Source organism: Pempheris klunzingeri, chromosome 1 (assembly GCF_042242105.1).
Source record: "Pempheris klunzingeri isolate RE-2024b chromosome 1, fPemKlu1.hap1, whole genome shotgun sequence".
Lineage (NCBI taxonomy): Eukaryota > Metazoa > Chordata > Actinopteri > Acropomatiformes > Pempheridae > Pempheris > Pempheris klunzingeri.
The window spans coordinates 69399-88475 of NC_092012.1; the positions used below are offsets into that span (position 1 = coordinate 69399).

Sequence of the window (19077 nt, forward strand, 5' to 3'; positions counted from 1 at the left end):
GAGAGAGAGAGACAGACAGAGAGAGAGACAGAGAGAGAGACAGACAGAGAGAGAGACAGAGAGAGAGAGAGACAGACAGAGAGAGAGACAGAGAGAGAGACAGACAGAGACAGAGAGAGAGACAGACAGAGAGAGAGAGACAGACAGAGAGAGAGAGAGACAACACTAACAGCAGCTATAACACTGACAATAGGAATGTGACTAATAAATTAGTAGTATGGTGAAAAACATGATGGCTGACGATCCACAACAGGAGAACCAGGACCAGGATCCACAGGATTAGACCACATCAAACCACGTTAGTCCACATCAGATCCCATCAGACCACGTAAGACCACATCAGACATCGTTAGACCACATCAGACCACATCAAACCACGTTACTCCACATCAGACCACGTCAGACCACGTTACTCCACATCAGACCACGTCAGACCACGTTAGACCATGTAAGACCACATCAGACCAGTAGCCTGAATGAGGTGTCATGGCTCAGGTCAGATGTGTCCAGATGACTTTCTGTCAACACTTCAGAGAAATTAGATCTTTTTTATCACCAAATGATCTATAATCTGATTGGTTTGACTCAGAGTCACATGACCTGATCATTAGTCGTCCTGCCTGATTGGACCTGCCGTTGTTAGCTTGTGTCGTACCTCCATCATGTAGCGGACTCTGTAGGGTAGCAGGTTGCGTAACGTGGCCACCGGGTGGAGGTGGATGATATAGGCTGGATCCCAGTCCTCCTCTCCGTGGTTGGCGATGTGTCGCAGGTCGTCGGGGACGGCCAGCGTGCTGACCATCAGCGGCAGCAGGCTGCTGTCCGTCGCTGGACACTGAAGAACCGAACGCACCTCGGAGCTGTGGTGCACCTGCTCCTTCCATGCCACACAGGTGGAGGACGAACCGTACTGACCATCCAGACCCCCTGCCGGACGCACAAACAGCTGACACCTGGGGGGAGGAGACAAAACTACAGTCACCATCCCCTGTTGGTTGGACTGCCTGTCATGTGACTGAAAAGGAGGGAGTTTCAGAAAGCTCAGTCAGAACACGGGTTCAGCTACTGAGTTCTCCACAGGTTCATGGTTATTCAGGGGAAACAGCATTTTATGACCAGAAAACAGAGCTGGCTTCATAAGCTCACAGATGAGAAACATTTCTGCCTCATGCAGTCGTGCTGAAATATTGAAGCTTTTTCTTTTATTCCCTCGTGTGTAAAAACAAACAGACTCGATGTTCAGAGCAGAGAGGACATCAGATTAAAGGCTCATCGCCTGCAGGACAAGCATCTACCTGTGACACACATGAAGTATTGACCAGAGAAGGACACTGACAGCACATCCACGGCGCTACATGCTATCTAAAGCCGATGCCCCTCCCAAGGCGGCGTCAGGCTACCTGTATGCTTCTAAGGCGATGTGAAACTCAGCCTCAGGCTCGGCCTGTCCGACGCTCTGCAGGCTCCTGGATGTTGGGCAGTACCTCAGGATGGTGAACGGCATCGAGAAGTGATTCTTTATCTGGAAACACAAACATCAAAAGTTGAAGCTGCTTCCTCAACAACGTGTTTGGGCTTCGGAGAACTACGTGGCGAGGTTGTCTGTTTGGGCTCAGACCTGCAGTGGTGAGCGGACAGTGATGACCTTGTTGCCCTCGGCGGCGTCAATCTGCAGCAGCACTGAAACTGCCTCCTGCAGCATCGGACCTCGGATGTTGTAGAGACGGCGACCCGGCTTGTCTACAGCGATGTTGGAGATCTCGCTGTATCCGGAGGGAACTACGAGTTCAAAGACACATCAGACATTGTCATTCACACATCACCATCACCATTATCATCGTTGTTGTTTTTACTCAGAGGTGGATGCTTCCTGTTTCTATAACCTGACATCAGACTGATGTTCAGAACATCTCCAGTGCTTTCCCTCTAGCTGAATGTCTGTTATCGACCAGTGATGCATGCTAAAGCGTTAGCGAGCACCCTGCTGCGAGACAACACTACGTACAGTTAGCTAACGGAGCCTCCACCCGCACAGGTGTGTAGAATCTGAAACATGGTGGAGCAGCGGCTGTTAGGACTTTGTGTTGCCGCCTGTTTCAGACACAGAGGGCAAACCCAGAATGAGGTGTGGTGACAGCGAGGCACTCTGACCAATGGTGAGGTTGAACAGGCAGCTCTCTTGGCGCTGCAGGGCCGACAGCTTCCCCCGGGACGACGGCTCAAACACAGAGTGCTCCAGGTCCATGCTCTGACCCACGGCCAGCTCGTGGAGCTTCCCCTGCGCTGGCGGACCCACTGGCCTCAGGTTGGTGCTGTGCTGCACGATGAGAGGAACCCCAAGAGCGTTTCTGATGGTGAAGGGTGCCTTCTCCTTCAGAGAGTAGCCAAAGGTAGAGGCCGCGCCCTCTGAGAAGGCCTGAAATCACAGATTCATTAGTGCCGCTGGTCTGCAAAACATTGTGGAAACAACACACAAACTGGACAGGTTCTCAAAGGTTGTCACAGGTTGTCTTTTAAGTTCTTACATGTTCTAACAAGTTATAAAACGTTGTCCCTGGTTCTTACATGGTCTTACATGTTAAGACAAGACAGTGCAAAGATAAGTTAAACAACAGGTGCCTATATAAGTAGAATATGATATAAATAGAGTAAAAAAAGATATGCAGTATATTTTTTGCACTGTTGTACCTCAGTGTGGAGCGTGTCATGGCGTGTCGTACCTTGGCAAGGTTCTGCAGGACATTCAGGCTGCACTGGGACACAGTGATGTTCATGGTGTCTTTGGAGCAGATGTTGATGGCCGTGCGAGGTTCAGGGAGAATGACGAAGTCATCTCCGTGGACGGGACTCCGGTCCTGGACTGGGTTGTTCTTTATCTGTAGTAAAGAACAACAATGATCAAAATGTCTTCCTCCCTGATTCTAATCAAACTAACTTAACATGATCACCTGTTTCCTCCCCAGTATAAGTGGGCGTACATCATAACTGTACATCTGAGTCGGCCTGTAATGTGAACTTGCTGCTGGTACCAGAACAGCTGAAGACTGATGATGGGGTTGTTGTTGAACTGTCAAACCTGTGGCCAAATGTTTTAAAGACCTGGGTGAAGCTGAGCTGTCAGCTGTTCACCACCCAGTGATGAGTTGTTAAGGTTGAACCTCGGTGAGATTGTAGAGCATGTCGCGTCCAAGAGACCTTCAGCTGTCCCCTCTGGAGGACATTTCAACCGCTGGCTGTCGAGGTGGTGCCCCGCAAACAATGTGGGCTTCATAGAGAACTGGCAGTCTTTCTGGGGAAGACCTGGTCTCATTAGAAGAGACGGCATCCGTCCCGGAGCTGCTCTCTGATCTGGAAATCTGGCTGAGTTTATTAGTTCAAAAACTGAAGAGCCGAGACCAGGAGCAGAGCTGAGACCAGGAGGCACAGCCAAGACCAGGAGGCAGAGCTGAGACCAGGAGCAGAGCTGAGACCAGGAGGCACAGCCAAGACCAGGAGGCAGAGCCGAGACCAGGAGGCAGAGCTGAGACCAAGAGCAGAGCTGAGACCAGGAGCAGAGCTCAGACCAGGAGGCACAGCCAAGACCAGGAGGCAGAGCCGAGACCAGGAGGCAGAGCTGAGACCAGGAGCAGAGCTGAGACCAGGAGGCACAGCCAAGTTGCACATTTTGTAAATATATTTATATTTAGCAATAGTAGTTTATATTTCTATGTTTTATATTCTATTCTATCCTCTTCTTTTTCACTCTTTGGCATTCAGTGCGGATGGCAAAGTAAGATTTTCATTGTACAGGGAAACCCGTTTCTGCACTGTACACATGACAATAAACACTTTGAATCTTTGAAGACCAGGAGGCAGAGCTGAGACCAGCAGGCAGAGCCGAGACCAGGAGGCAGAGCTGAGACCAGCAGGCAGAGCCGAGACCAGGAGGCAGAGCTGAGACCAGCAGGCAGAGCCGAGACCAGCAGGCAGAGCCCAGACCAGGAGGCAGAGCCCAGACCAGGAGGCAGAGCTAAGACCAGCAGGCAGAGCCGAGACCAGCAGGCAGAGCCGAGACCAGGAGGCAGAGCTGAGACCAGGAGGCAGAGCTGAGACCAGCAGGCAGAGCCGAGACCAGCAGGCAGAGCCCAGACCAGCAGGCAGAGCCGAGACCAGCAGGCAGAGCCCAGACCAGGAGGTAGAGCTGAGACCAGGAGGCAGAGCTAAGACCAGCAGGCAGAGCCGAGACCAGGAGGCAGAGCTGAGACCAGCAGGCAGAGCTGAGACCAGGAGGCAGAGCTGAGACCAGGAGGCAGAGCTGAGACCAGCAGGCAGAGCCCAGACCAGGAGGCAGAGCTGCAGTCCTCCAGGCTTCTCTGCTCCTCCATTAGAACAGTCATCCACCAACATCCCATACAGACTGTGTCTGTCCCCCTCAGATCATTCAGATCATTCAGATCATTCAGATCATTCAGATCTATAAAGTCCAACAGGAGAGGAGAGAGGATAATACCTCCACTGGCACTATGAAACAGGACAGGAGAGTTAAAGTGGACTTTTAAACATCAGATCTCTGCCATCCAAAGCTGTTTCAGTAAATGATCTGATATCTGATCACCATATTGATTTATTGATCTGACTGAAACCTGCTGCACCATGAAGAGTATGTTAGCCTTAATGAAGCCACTCCTCCAGTCATACTAATACTCACATTCCTCCAGACTCTGGACGAGGAGGTGGACCTGCAGCCATCTTTAACTCTAGTTTAACAGTCCAACCTAGACCTAAACCTAACTATAACTCCTTTGGAAGCCTTGTTCTTAGCTTCTCTCTTCCAACCTGGAAAACACTGACACCAGTCTTAGTTGTCACAGTGTACCGCCCTCCTGGTCCAGACTCTGAATTCTTAACTGAGTTCTCAGAGTTTCTATCAGATTTAGTCCTCAGTGCAGATAAAGTAATCATAGGGACATGGCGTGCCACCAATCTAGAAGAGTCCTGCTTCATCTGGCAACAGTGTGAAAACCTGTAGAAAGGCCCTCTGTGATGCCAGAGCCTCCTACTACTCCTCACTGACAGAAGAGAATAAAAACAGCTCTAGATTTCTGGTCAGCACGTTAGCCAGGCTGTCAAAGAGCCAGAACTCCACTGATCCTTGTGATCCTTTAGAGCTCAGTAGCAACTCCTCTTCCTCTCCATCCTGATGCTTCATGTCTCTTCAATGTCTGTTACTAACTTGGTATCTTCCCCGGAGCCTTTCTGTGCTTTTCTCATCCCTCAGGTTCCTGTGGATCCTGGTCATTCGTCGTTTCTTCCTGTTAAAGGGGAGTTTTACTTGCTCATGTGGGGATTCTTGAATCTTTCATGATAAATTGTTGAATCGTTGAGTCTCTGAGGAGGCGGCTGCTCAGTGGCGGACTGGAGGATGTCTGTGCCTGACATGGTGGGGGACTGGCCAACAGAATCACATCACAGCCCACCTGTCATGACTGTTTCTCATATTTAACATCTCCATTCTTCCAATAATCAATTTCTCCAAACAACCTGCACAATGTGAATCAGCGTGAATCAGGAGTAGAGATACGCTGGCTTTACCCCTCAGTTGGCTGCTAAGAGGTTCTGACAAACTGTCAGAGGAGGGACGGGGTTGGTTCATAGGATGGAGACTGAGTGTAACTCTGTTCTTTTGCTGCTTTAGATTCAAACACTGAGCTCAGTTTCAGTTTTCCATCAGCAGCAGCACTTTAAAGCACTGACAAATTCAGGCTTGTTTTTATCCACTTACCGACAGAATCTGCCACCTGAAACGTGTCAATATTATTTCCCATAGAGGGCTACGTCAATGCATACATATTCATTTCTCCAACCACCCCCAAAGGCAACATGGTTCAACCCACTATGGGTTTCTGGTGAGGTGGGTTTGTCGGCCAGCATGTGGCAGAATCAAACCCTTTGTAGAACTCCCTGCAGGGTCGACCGTCCTCCTGAATTCACCAAATATTCTCCACTATTGACACTCTAACCGACTGTACAGACATGTTTCTGCTCAGCCCCTCCACAGCTGACTGACTACAGCAGAACACAGGGACGGTTTATTTTGGGGGAACTTGTGCACTTGTGGTAATGGTTAGCGAGGTGAATGTACGGTCCACTATATTTTGTGTCTTTTATTACGGCTTAACGTTGGTGGTGTAGTGCAGTAGCTGGGATTTTAAATTTGTGTGTCCTTTGTATGCAGGTGGATTGTAATCGATTTAAATAAAATTTCCCTATCATGGGACTAATAAAGGAATATCTTATGTCACACTGTTGTGTCAGAGGAGGATGGTGGGTATTTTATTACAATACACAGGGCAGTAGTCAGCAGTAGTAGAAACAGCGGCTAACAGCTTCACCTCAAGCTCCAGGTTCCATCTGCGTCTGCCGCCGTCGACTCGTTCGATCAGAGGCTCCCACACTGCATGGATCTCATTGAAGTAGTTCACCTGCAGACACAACAGGTGTCAGCATTATACATCATACATGATAAAACACTGGTAGTTGTTACAGGTTTGTGCAGTCACCACAGCTGCTGCAGTAACACTCACCACTCATTTATGCTGCTGTTTCTAACAGATCAGTGAACAGTAAAGGGAAAACAGAGTTTGATTTGGATTTAACACGTACGTTTTTAAATGCTTGATAGAACAACCCATTCCTCTTATTGGTTTGGTTTTTTTGTTTAATAACATATTGTTAAAAGGGATTTTTTAGTCAACCTTTCTTCAGATGAATCTGTGCAGCTGTTTAGGTCTCTGTATATTTCAGCCTGAGCGTCGTTCTTTGGCTTGTCCATAAAGTCTCTGTGGTCACTTCAGAGCTCAGTGAACTCCAATCTTCTCACTACTTAAGACCTGTTTTTAATGAATTATCCACTTCAGTTTTTACCAGATAACTTCCTGTGTGCCAGTGTGAGTGTATTTCAGGCGTGATATACAGGTTCAGGTGTTAAGGACATATCAGTTCTCACCTCCAGCGTCATGTCGGCTCTCAGCTGCAACAGGGATGACCAGTTTTTGGCGGATCCGTTGAAGGAGGACTCAGCCAGCAGCAGGGGGACAGTCCGGTGCCCCAAACCGGACTCCAGAGTCACCTGGACCACCTGTGGGACAAACACGCCTTGTCAGCCGGAAGCAGGTCTGACCACTTTATGCACAAAGTGTCAGCATTGAATCTCTGCAGACGCTGAAAGGTCATACCTTGACCTCTGCAGCAAAGCTCTCGCCATCATTGTGTCCATCCTGCTCTCTGAAGCTCTCGGTGACCTCGGTGGCCTGGTCCACCCCCAGGAACCAGTAGTTACAGCCATAGATGTTCATGACCGCCCAAAGGTCACCAACAGTCGGCTTTGACTCCTCACTCTTCTCGTCATGCTGCTTCACCGTCATGGCGGCTGTTATCGTCATCACCGTGTTGAGGATGAAGGGAGAGATCTACGGGACAGAGACACTGGTAATGAGTTCACAGACAGTCTGTCATCCACCTCGAACACCACAAGTTCACCGGGAGGACAACACATACAGTCAGATCCAGACTACTGATCTAAATGAAAAAATCTGATTTTAAATCGTCCGTCCCTGCTTGACTTGATCCATACAAACATTTTTATTTGTGATGAATGAACGCACCTTGACAATGACTTCCTCCACCATCACAGAGCCGCTCAGTGGTTGGTTGACATGGGTTTTAGTTTCCAAGGCGACTGAGCAGGGTCTCAACACCTGTTGGACGTCCATTAAAAATATCAATAACAACATTTATTTTTGCTATTTAGACAATCTTTTAAAGAATAGTTTAATAGTTTCTGGTTATCTGAGACTGAAACCTTTCTATGAAATGTTAACTATGAAGTTTATATTTTTATTTATTTTATTCATTTTAAATTGTTGTTTCTGTTTTCTTATCCAATGTGTTAGACTGAGAGCGCCTTAGCTCTAATTTACTCTAATGGTGAGTGAACAACTCCCGGTGGTGAACAGTCTGCAGCCTGAACAACATGAGTCAGTTTTCAGTTCAAAGAGGACCTTCACATGGAAAACAAAATGCACCAAATGTGGATTTGTCCATCACTGAAACTAGTTCCCAACAAATGCACTATGTCCTCCTGTCTACAGCGAGACAGTGGTTTTAAAGATTTATGTCTTCAATTAGAACCAATGAACCAAGAGTCACACAGGAGGTCATACAGGAGGTCAAAGAGTAATCAGAGACAGGCTGACATGTTGTTGGTTTGAGTCTAAACCGGAGATTTAATGAAGAGAAGAACGATCTTTTAAACTGTTAATGTGTAGGACCTGCTGGCCCCACATGTGGTCATGTGGTCTTACGGTGGTGACGGCCTTGTCGCCTTTGTCTCGGATGAAGGGGCAGGCGAGGACTTTCAGCCCCCTCAGGTTGGCTCTCATGTTCTGAGTACCGTCCTGCTCGGCCTGCAGGGTGAAGTCACACTGGAAGGAGGCCACGAGGGAGGGGGCTTCAGCCTTCATGAGGCTGGCCACGAACACCACCTCAGGGTCCACCACCACGGCCCGAAGGCGAGTCCGAACCATGGAGGCTGCAGAGCGAAGACAAACAATAGAGTTAAGACTCCATGGTAATTTAGATTTTTATTGAGCTGAATACTCTGAACTTCCTTCAAAGCAAGGCAAATTTATTTATATAGCACCTTTCTGACACAAGGCAATTCAAAGTGCTTTACAGGGACATAAATCACAATAAAACAAGACACAGAAACATTAAATTGCATGTAAAAGATAATAAAAGCACAAGAAAATAAATAGTTAAAGCTTAAGAGAAGATGAATTAAAAGACAATAAAAGCATGTCTATAAATAGTTGCACATTAAAAGAAGTTCTGTAGCTCTATTATTGGACAGTGGAGGGAATTAAGAACCGGTGTGATGTGCTCAACCTTCCTGGTGTTAGTGCTGCATTCTGGACAAGCTGCAGTTGTCTAATTGTTTTTTTACTCAGACCCGTGAAGACACTATTGCAATGGTCCAGCCTGCTGAAGACAAATGCGTGAATACGCTTTTCTGTATCTTGTTTGGACAAATATCTTTTAATTCTGGCTATATTTTAAGGTGGTAGTAGGTTGATTTGATGATTGTTTTTATGTGGAAAATGTAGGTCTGAGTCCATTATAACACCAAGATTTCTGGCTTGATGAGAGGCCTTTAATTTCATGGAGTAAAGATGAGCGCTGACTTTTAATCTTTTGTGTTTGGGGCCAAAAACAATCATTTCAGTTTTATCTGTGTTTAGTTGTAAAAAATTCTGGCACATCCACTCATTGATGTGTTTGATGCATTTGTTTAGCAAATGTAAGGGACTGTAGTTATGTGGAGACACTGTTACGTAGAGTTGTGTGTCATCTGCATTGGTATGACACAAGATGTAAGATTCAATGATCTGAGCAAGGGGAAGCATATAAACGTTAAAAAGAAGAAGTCCAAGAATGGACACTTGAGGAACCCCACGTTATTTTTGTTTGCACAGATTTAAAATTACCAATTGACACAAAGTAGTCCCTTTCCTGTAAATAAGATCTGAACCAGTTTAACACGGTGCCAGACAGTCCCACCCACTTTTCTAATCTGTCCAACAGTATTTCATGGTCAACAGTATCAAATGCAGCTCTGAGATCCAATAAAATCAGAACTGACATTTTCGATTCGTCACTGCTCAGATGGATGTCATTTAAAACTTGCTGTGGTGTTGCCTAAAACCATACTGAAAGAGATTGAGGGAATTATTTTGTACCAGGAACATGTTAAGCTGCAGAAAAACAACCCTTCCAATGACCTTTCCCAGAAAAGGAAAGTTTGATATTGGTCTGTAGTTATTTATCACTGAGGCATCTAGTTTAGGCTTTTTCAAGAGAGGTTTAATAACTGCTGTCTATCAGGGCCCGAGGAAAAAGGCCTGACAGAAGAGAACTGTTGACAATTTGCAGTATATCTGGTGCCAAGCAGTTAAACATCTCTAAAGCAGGTAGTAGGTTTAAGATTAGACACAATGTCTGTCAAGGCTGCACAACCTACAGGTTGAAAAAGTGTCAACTTAACAGGAGTAGTTTTACCTGGAGGCACAGGTGACATACAAGTTTTGCCCAGAGACGAGGTACATATTTTCTGTCTGATCTTTAATATTTTCTCTGTAAAAGGATGCAAAGTTGTTGCATGATTTGGTGGATAGCAGTTCAGGGGGGACTGACGCTGAGAGGTTTGTTAGTCTATCAACAACAGTAAATAAAATGTTAATAATCGCAGGAGAAAGATTGCCTTGCCCTTTAATACAGTTTTAATTGTTTATTTTTTACTGTTCATTTTAATATTTCTTGATGATTCTCTTTACTTCTTCTCTGGTTTAATTTTGATTTTGCTTTTTTTGGATACAGGCAGAGTCCCCGTCCCTTTGTGCTGGTCTTACCAGTCTTGGCATTGGTTCGCAGCTCAGCAGTCGGTCTAAGCGGCAGTCTGTCGCTCGGAGCAGAGGTGGAGGTCTGACTCTGTGGCAGAGCAGTCAGGAAGAAATCTGCCACGGCCATCAGAAACTCCACACTGGCGCACAGGTATAGCTTCTGCAGAACAGCCACCACTTCCCGTTCTCCAGCCCTCTGTCGATACGTTACATCGATCATGGCCTCCGAGCTCTCCTCGTCTCTCCGACCAACCATCCTGACAACACCAGGAACTGAGTGAATTAGACTTAACATTGAGGTCTCAGTGACCACAAGTATTGATACAAAGCTAGGAAAGAAAAGTGAGCAGATTTTGTTTTTAAACCACACACAGAAACGCGTGATGCTGGAGTTAAACCACAAGGGAGATCTGGAGTCAGTCGACCTGAAATCAAAACAACGTTCAGCTGAAGATGCGGAGAAAGGAGGAGTCATTTTCCTCCTGTGGAAGAGTTAGGTACAAAAAACTAGGATGGAACTAATCACAGAGTGAAATCTATCGGTGACCGTCATCATCTTTAACAACCAACAGACTGAGAGAGACCATGTGACTGTTACCGTGAGGTCACCCTCTCCATGCCCGTCCTCAGGTCGTCCAGCGTGCAGGCGGTGAGGATGGTCGTCACCTCCATGCTGCCGTTTGTCAGGATCTTCCCCGAAGTCTTCAGCAGGTGGAGGGCAAACTCCCCCAGTCTGAGGTTCTCCTGGTGCTGGAGATTCGACACCTGAAGGGAACAAGACCAACTATCAGACTCCAGATCTAACAACTGAATGATGTTTGCCCATATGTCATTTATTTTACCAACAAAGAAGAAGAGAAAGGATTTGTCCTTTATCTCCCACATTAAACAGATTTCTAGAACTGCCTTTTTCCATCTACTAATGTTGTTAAAACCAGGTCCATCCTGTCTGGAGATGATGCAGAAACACTAGTCCACACATGAGTCACTTCCAGGTTGGATTATTTCTGTTCCTTATTATCAGGCTGCCCCAATAAGTCCTTAAAGACTCTCCAGCTGGTCCAGAACGCTGCTGCTCCTGTTCTGACCAGAACTAAGAGAAGAGACCATCTTTCTCCTGTACTGGCTTCTCTTCACTGGCTTCCAGTCAAATCTAGAACAGAGTTTAAAATCCTTCTCCTCACCTCCAAAGCTCTTAAGGGTCAGGCTCCATCATATCTTAATCAATCAATCAATCAATCTTTATTTATATAGCGCTAATTCATAACAGCGTTATCTCAAGACTCTTTCCATAAAGAGCAGGTCTAGACCAAACTCTTTAATTAGAGAGAGACCAACGATTCAGGAATTCAACATTAAGGATTCAAGAATTCCCACATGAGCAGCATCAGATATTATATTAGGACACAGTGGAGGAAGAACTCCCCTTTAACAGGAAGAAACCTTGAACAGACCCAGGATCAATGTGGGCGGCTTCTGTTAGGGTCCGTGTTGGGTGGAGGTTGGACAGAGAGAGAGAGAGAGAGAGAGAGAGAGAGAGAGAGAGAGAGAGAGAGAGAGAGAGAGAGAGAGAGAGAGCGAGAGAACACAAACAGCAACCAACATACTAACAGCGACTATAGCACTGACAATAGGAGTGTGAGTAAAAAATTAGCATTAGCAATATGGTAATGTTGAAAAACAGTGGTTCATGAAGCCAGAGAACCACAGCAGCAGGACCAGGATCCACAAGAACCTGAGAGATGAGAAAAGCAAACTCTTAAAGAATCTACTGGTGGTTCCTAAAGTCCTCTAAAGTGCCAGAGCTTTCAGCTATCAGGCTCCTCTCCTGTGGAACCTCCTTCCAGTCTGGGTTCGGGGGGCAGACACCCTCTCTACATTTAAGAGTAGACTAAAAACCTTCCTTAGTGATGAAGCCTATAGTTCAGGGCTGGATCAGGTCTTGGACCAGCCCCTAGTTATGCTGCTATAGGCTCAGACTGTCGGGGGACTCCCATGATGCACTGGGCTCCTCTCTCCTCCTCTTCCTCTCCATTCTGATGCTTCATGTCTCTTTAATGTCTGTTACTAACTTGGTATCTTCCCTGGAGCCTTTCTGTGCTTTTCTCATCTCTCTGGTTCCTGTGGATCCTGGTCCTGGTTCTCCTGCTGTGGTTCTCTGGTTCCTGTGGATCCTGGTCCTGGTTCTCCTGCTGTGGTTCTCTGGTTCCTGTGGATCCTGGTCCTGGTTCTCCTGCTGTGGTTCTCTGGTTCCTGTGGATCCTGGTCCTGGTTCTCCTGCTGTGGTTCTCTGGTTCCTGTGGATCCTGGTCTTGGTTCTCCTGCTGTGGTTCTCTGGTTCCTGTGGATCCTGGTCTTGGTTCTCCTGCTGTGGTTCTCTGGTTCCTGTGGATCCTGGTCCTGGTTCTCCTGCTGTGGTTCTCTGGTTCCTGTGGATCCTGGTCTTGGTTCTCCTGCTGTGGCTCTCTGGTTTCATGAATCACTGCTGTGGATTGTCAGCCGCCGACACTTATATTATATATTATACTACTAATATTAGTCCTGTTATTCGTCATGTTTTTCACCATAGTGCTAATTTATTAGTCCCACTCCTATTGTCAGTGCTATAGTTGCTGTATGTTGGATGCTGTTTGTCTTCTCTCTCTCTCTCTAAAGAGTTTGGTCTGAGCTGCTCTTTATGTAAAGCATCTTGAGATAACGCTGTTATGAATTGGCGCTATATAAATTCATTGATTGATTGATTGAAAGTTGTTGCACTCGTCAACTGAAAACATTAGAGGAGCCAGTGATGCAGGAGAGACAGTGTTAGCAAGGGAGTCAAACAAGAGAGATTATCAGATACTGTGATATTAAAATCACTAGTTTAACAATTCTTTTAAACCCTGACAGTAAACTCGTAGAGGAGTGCAATTCCATGAACGTGTGAATGCTGCCCTTCATTCAGCAGGGACTGATCAGACTTCACTTCATCAGGCCTGAAGGGCAGCGCTCATTATAGACCAGACCTGAGAGTCCACATCATAGCTGGACATCAAAACATTATAGAGAACAGAGAAGGTTTAGGATGCCCGAGTTCAGTTCACAGCAACAAGAGTCCAAGAAGTCAAAATCCTGCCAGCTTGTCTCCCATCAGCCTCTCACGGTTTCTGTAATCGATACATCAGAAGGCAGAAGGGAGCAGAACTTTCCAAAAAACTACGACTGCATAAAAGCAGCTGTTCCAGGTGTGGTGACTCACCTGTTTTGGGTCATGGCTGTACAGAACTAGACCAAGAGACTCGATGCTAAAGTTAAACTTCATGGTCTCCAGAGCTTCATCCTCCTCTTCATCACTGCTTACAGTCAGCTTCTCGACATCACCTATGCAATGAAAAAAAACAATGCCCATCAGCTGTGAACATTTCTACATACACGAGTGTCTGCCCGCCAGAGGCTCTCTCAGAAATGGACTTTTTTCCAAGTTTTAAACTACACTTTCCTGTTACACTCACTGGATCCTGGTTGTTCTCACTTATATCGTTGACCCAGACTTATGATCACAGCCATAGGACATGGATTTTTAAGTTATTTTGAATTTGAACTTCCCCTGGCTACAGCAAGCAGACTATTGACACATCACCATGGCTATGTGTGGACTTTGCCAACTGGCTTACTTATGGCTACAGGAGGACATCAGTCTGCTAAAATTGGACCTAAAGAAAAAGGATCAGTTAATCCTGGGCTTTCTGAGTGTAGGCACTGCTCAGGCTAAAGATCTGTCCATGGCTAACTCTTCCGTGTGTGCCGGTCAGTCCACCGAGCGCTCAGCTGCTGTTACATATGGCGACACCACACATCCCTGCTCCGGTTCGGTCACCACCAGAGGGGAGCCGATCCTTTCAACTGATGCCATGGCCCAGAATGATGACATCTGGCCCGTCATCTGGGCTACACCTAACACCCAAGTCTGCTCCACTCCCTGCAAGTTTGAGCCATGGGTCTTGGTCGGGTGCAGCAAGAGTCAGGCTAAACGCTCCCTCTGTAAGCTGAGCGCATCAGATACTCTGCAGCTGAGTAATAAATTCCAGGCCCTGGACTGTGCAGATGATCAGCGCTCTGCATTGTGGCACCCGCCAGACAACCACCCATCTTCTCCACGGGATTCCCAAGCAGCCTGGTGGACCCTCCACTGCTACCGCCCGCGTCCAGGGAGGCCAGAGCAGGCTGGCTGCACATCTGTTGCTGAGGGTTGCACCTCATCTGCTGCTGCTGGTGCCCGGCTCTCTGGGAGATCAGGAGAGCTGACTCCGCGCCCACCTTCAGCGCTTGTTGTTGGCACCTCTATGGTCTGGCATGTGGTGGTGCGTGGTCGCCGGACCTTCTGCTACCCAGGAACTTGTGTAAAGGACAACACTCCCATCGCTATGCAGCTCTCTCAGGAGCACAATTCTGCTTCTGTTGTCGTAATCCAGGCTGGAACAAATTACTCAAGAAGAAAGCAAGTAATTATTTCCGGTTCGCTACCCGCCCCTCATTTTGGTGACGTATAGTTCAGCTGCATGCACCAACTTCACATATGGCTCAAGGGTTGTTGCAGTTGTAGAGACATTACGACAATTTCACCACCTTCTTAAGCACCTTAACCTTGGGCGGCTGTGGCTCAGTGGTTGAGTGGGTCGTCCCTCAATCAGAAGGTCGGGGGTTCGATTCCCAGCTCCTATGGGTCAACATGTCGAACTGTCCTTGGGCAGCTTCAGTGTGTGAATGCGTATGAAAGAATAGTCTCCTCCAAATTACATTCCTCCTGTATTAATGATGGGTGAATGAGGATGTGATGTAAAGCGCTTTGAGTAGTTGAAATAACTAGAAAGGAGAAATACAAATACAGACCATTTACACCCTTTTTAAAACTGACTATCTCAATCCCTCTCAGGAAGGCTCACGCCTCTTATCTACAAACGTTGAGCTGCACTCTTGTAAGGCTCCCCATATCTACTGACTCTCAGTAACTCCTCCATATAGCCCTCTGGAATCACACTGTTTTCAGCCTAATTACATCCATGGAGTTTTTGCCCCAGATGTCCTGATGCCTGTATCAGAGACACAAAAATTCCAAATTCTCAACCTCAAATCATCATCAGGAAACTATAAGCATTTTAACATCAGCATTTCCTACATTTTTTCTATCTCTACTATTAACAATATTTTTTCTCATAGTGATCCTGCCATGGCACTGGAAAACTTCTCAAAATCATTATAGCTGACAGGCATGCCCCTTATAAAAAGCACAGAATAAAAAACAGATACAGTCCTTAGTTCTCCCCACAACTCTCCAAAGCCATCCACATCAGAGACAAAGCTTGATTCAAGGCTGGAAATTATTATCAGTCTGCCAGTGACTGTTCTAGCAAATTTTGAAACACTATAGCATCTCTTAAGAACCAATCACAGTCACAGCAACCGCCTCAAATCAAACAAGCATCTGGTCTCATTACAAATAGATCATCCATGGCTGAAGCTATCTGCCCAGCAGAGGGAGTCCCAGTTGCCTCGGCTACAACTACATATGACTGCAAGTTTTCATTCTGACAGACATCTTTGTGTCTGTTCTGGACTATGGAGATATTCTGTATCCACATGAAGCCTCATCAACTCTTCAGCAGTTAAACTCAGAGTATCACAGAGCTTTACACTTTATGACTAGTGACCGGTGCATCACTGCTCTCTGTATCAGAAGGTTGGATGGACGTCCTTACAGACTGGGAGAAACCAGCACCTCATGTTCATTTACAAAGCTCTGCTGCTGAAGCTCCCCGACTCCCTCACCTCTCTTCTCTCATTTAAATCCACTAACCTCAGCACTCGATCCAGTGCCTACCTACCTGTAGAGATCCCTCACACCTGCTCTAACATGGCTTAAGGTATTTAGCACCTTTTAAATTGAATAAGCTACAATCTGCCCTCAAACTGGAGTCACTCATCACCCTTAGAGAAGGGCAGATACGTTTTTGTTGATTCTTTTGCTTTTTGTTCTTTTGAGGATGTTGCTTGTTCTCAGGTCTCTCTTGTAAAAGAGATCTTAATCTCAATGTGCCTGCCTGACAAAGATTTAATTAATTGTTTGAACTGAAATCCATCTGACCTGTCAGGGGGCCTCCAGTAGCTCGGAGCTGCAGACTGGCCTCCTGTCTCGGGGCGGTGGGCTCCAGACTGACAGCCTCCCCCAGATTCTCCATCAGGATCCTCAACAGCACCTTCAGGTCATCCTGGCTTAGCTCCACCTAGAGACAAACATCACCCGGCTGATTACAAGAATCAAATCAGAGACATCCACATACTCAGACCATCTCATTATCCTGTGAGAGGTTAAAGGAACAGTAGGGCAGTGTTTAGCCTAGCTTAGCACAAAGACTGGAAGCAGGGAGGAACTGCTAGCCGAGCCCACACCTACATCCTGAGCTGAACAATCGCCTGTATTTTCTTATCATCATACTGGCATTTCCAGAGACCTCTTATAGACTAAGGAGGTCATTAATGTCACACAACAGCTGACTGCAGACAAGCTGAGCTCAGTTTTCACTACACAGAGGAAACTAGTGATGCTAAAACCTAACAATACAGGAGAGGACAGTCCTCAGAACCAACTGTACCTTCGGTGGGGGACACGTCAACCGCTTGTAAAAACAAGAACAGAGGAGTTAGAAAAGTCTCAGGGTTACTATGGTAGTAGTCCACCCTGATCCGGACACACCTGAACTCATGATCAGCATAGTTAGAAGGTTAAAGATGTGGTGTTGGCTGTGTGAAACAGAACCCTGAAGGTTATATTTCATAAAGGTGTATTATGATGTTAGTGGAGGTGGTCTATCCCTGCTAGAACACACAGTTTGTCAGTATGTGTGCAGGATTCAGAGCTGTCCACCTCTTATTACTTACTAAACTTATTACACAAAACAGAAACGATCACAGAGATGAGAAGAAAGCAAGAAAATAATGTCTCCAACTCTGATGTGAACAGATGTACCTCACTGCCTCCTCCTACCTTCATAGGCTTCAGATCTCCATTGACTTCCACGGCGACCATCTTCTTGAACCAGGAAGCTGCCAGGTTCCTCTTGATGTTAAGGTGCAGGTTGACTGGTTCAAGGAGCTCGGTGTTGGGTTGGCCCAATGCCGGGTCCATACAGGACCTGAAAGACAACAGGAAACCAGAGTTTACATCAAACACATATGTCACACATGGTTTATCAGTAAGCGTCATTTGTCCAAATAAATTTTTCTCCTCCTCCTGTTGATACTGAAAGTACAAAAATCAAAGAAGCAAAAAGATCTTCAGTCCCGCTGAATTCTGTCAGAGATCTGTCACTTCCTGAATGAGTTTTCCTACATGTCAACAATGACCATCCAATCGGGACCCAGGGGGCCTCAGAGTCCTGCAGAGTCCTGTAGAGTCCTGTAGAGTTGGTTGGTTACAGGGCATTTTTCAGCTGTTTCTAGAGCAGATCTTTGAATATGAATCGACTAACTGACCTGGAGAGTTTGAGGTGAGTCAGTTGCACGTCCATGTTGTCAATGACGGCCGGCAGCGGGCATCCATCGACGGGCAGAAGAGAGAAAGTGTTTCCCACCGTGATCAGGCCCAGATCCATCACAAGTGCATTATGGGAGGTGGAGGACTGGGGGATGATGATGAGCGGAGCCTTCAGCTTGATGTCCATGGACAGACGGAAACTCTTCTGAGCGAAGTCTCGAACGCTGGACGCCGCCTTCTCGGCTGCCTGAGCTGTGGCAGCGCTCAGAGCTTCTTTGGCCGCCTGGAAGTTGTTGGTGAAGTTCTGAATGAAACAAGAAAACATGAAAACTATCACTGACTCTTCACATCTAAATCCAACACCTGAACAACACTGCATTAAAAATATCTTTATTCACCAAACAAAAATAATTCTAACAATCAAACAACAGTCAGGACCTTTACTGCTTGTCCTGTCTTTATCTCTACCATCTCTATCAATCAAGGACAAACTCCAACAAATCACCTAAAAAAAATATAAAAATAAAAAAACTCAACATATCGTTTGAATCAAAGCCTGGTGGAAACACCAGAGCAGAGTTCAGAGTAACTAAAACTTAAAACAAAAACTGAACTGAACTGACTCAGAGCTAAGACTCTAAACTGTAACAACCCTGGTTAAGTAAAGGCAGCAGCTGTGTGAACTCACCAGCAGAGACACGATGAACTTGTGCAGGTAAACCACCTGGATACAGCCCACATTCAGCTTTAGTCTGCCGTCAGTTCTGGAGGTGTCGGCGTACCCAGCGCCCTCTGTGGCATTAGGAGTCAGACTCATGGTGAAGCTAAACACCTCATCGCCCACGATGGAGATGGCCTGAAGGACAGAAAACATCAGAGTTCAATGGCATTTCCCCACCCTGACTTCAGCAGCCAAGAACACAGACCGCTGACATGGCGAAGTCATGGTGGAGATTCAGGATGCAGGTCTGGAGTGATGTTTGGTGATGGAGTTACATAAAAATGAACGCTGCTGCTGCTCCACACCAGACCAAAGGAACAGCACTAAACCAACACTAACCCTAACCCTGTACACACTAAAGAGCTGGAGGCAAAGTCTGAGGTAGTCCCAGAAAGTCTGAGCTAGTCCCA

The 19077-nt window shown here is 46.5% G+C and overlaps 1 protein-coding gene across 1 annotated transcript in view; it reads right to left on the bottom strand.

The window, feature by feature from the left end:
- The window catches only part of vps13c (vacuolar protein sorting 13 homolog C), an 80156-nt gene that overhangs the window by 25773 nt on the left and 35306 nt on the right, over positions 1-19077 (bottom strand). The window contains exons 43-59 of the mRNA XM_070835974.1: positions 18635-18802; positions 17946-18250; positions 17458-17605; positions 16558-16696; positions 13675-13796; positions 11035-11201; positions 10446-10693; positions 8343-8569; positions 7644-7736; positions 7215-7448; positions 6986-7117; positions 6372-6461; positions 2721-2876; positions 2152-2416; positions 1619-1779; positions 1401-1522; positions 656-953 (exon numbers count right to left, since the gene is read on the bottom strand). Of these exons, the coding sequence (XP_070692075.1) occupies positions 656-953; positions 1401-1522; positions 1619-1779; positions 2152-2416; positions 2721-2876; positions 6372-6461; positions 6986-7117; positions 7215-7448; positions 7644-7736; positions 8343-8569; positions 10446-10693; positions 11035-11201; positions 13675-13796; positions 16558-16696; positions 17458-17605; positions 17946-18250; positions 18635-18802 (3075 nt within the window). The remainder of the gene's footprint in view (positions 1-655; positions 954-1400; positions 1523-1618; positions 1780-2151; positions 2417-2720; positions 2877-6371; positions 6462-6985; positions 7118-7214; positions 7449-7643; positions 7737-8342; positions 8570-10445; positions 10694-11034; positions 11202-13674; positions 13797-16557; positions 16697-17457; positions 17606-17945; positions 18251-18634; positions 18803-19077) is intronic.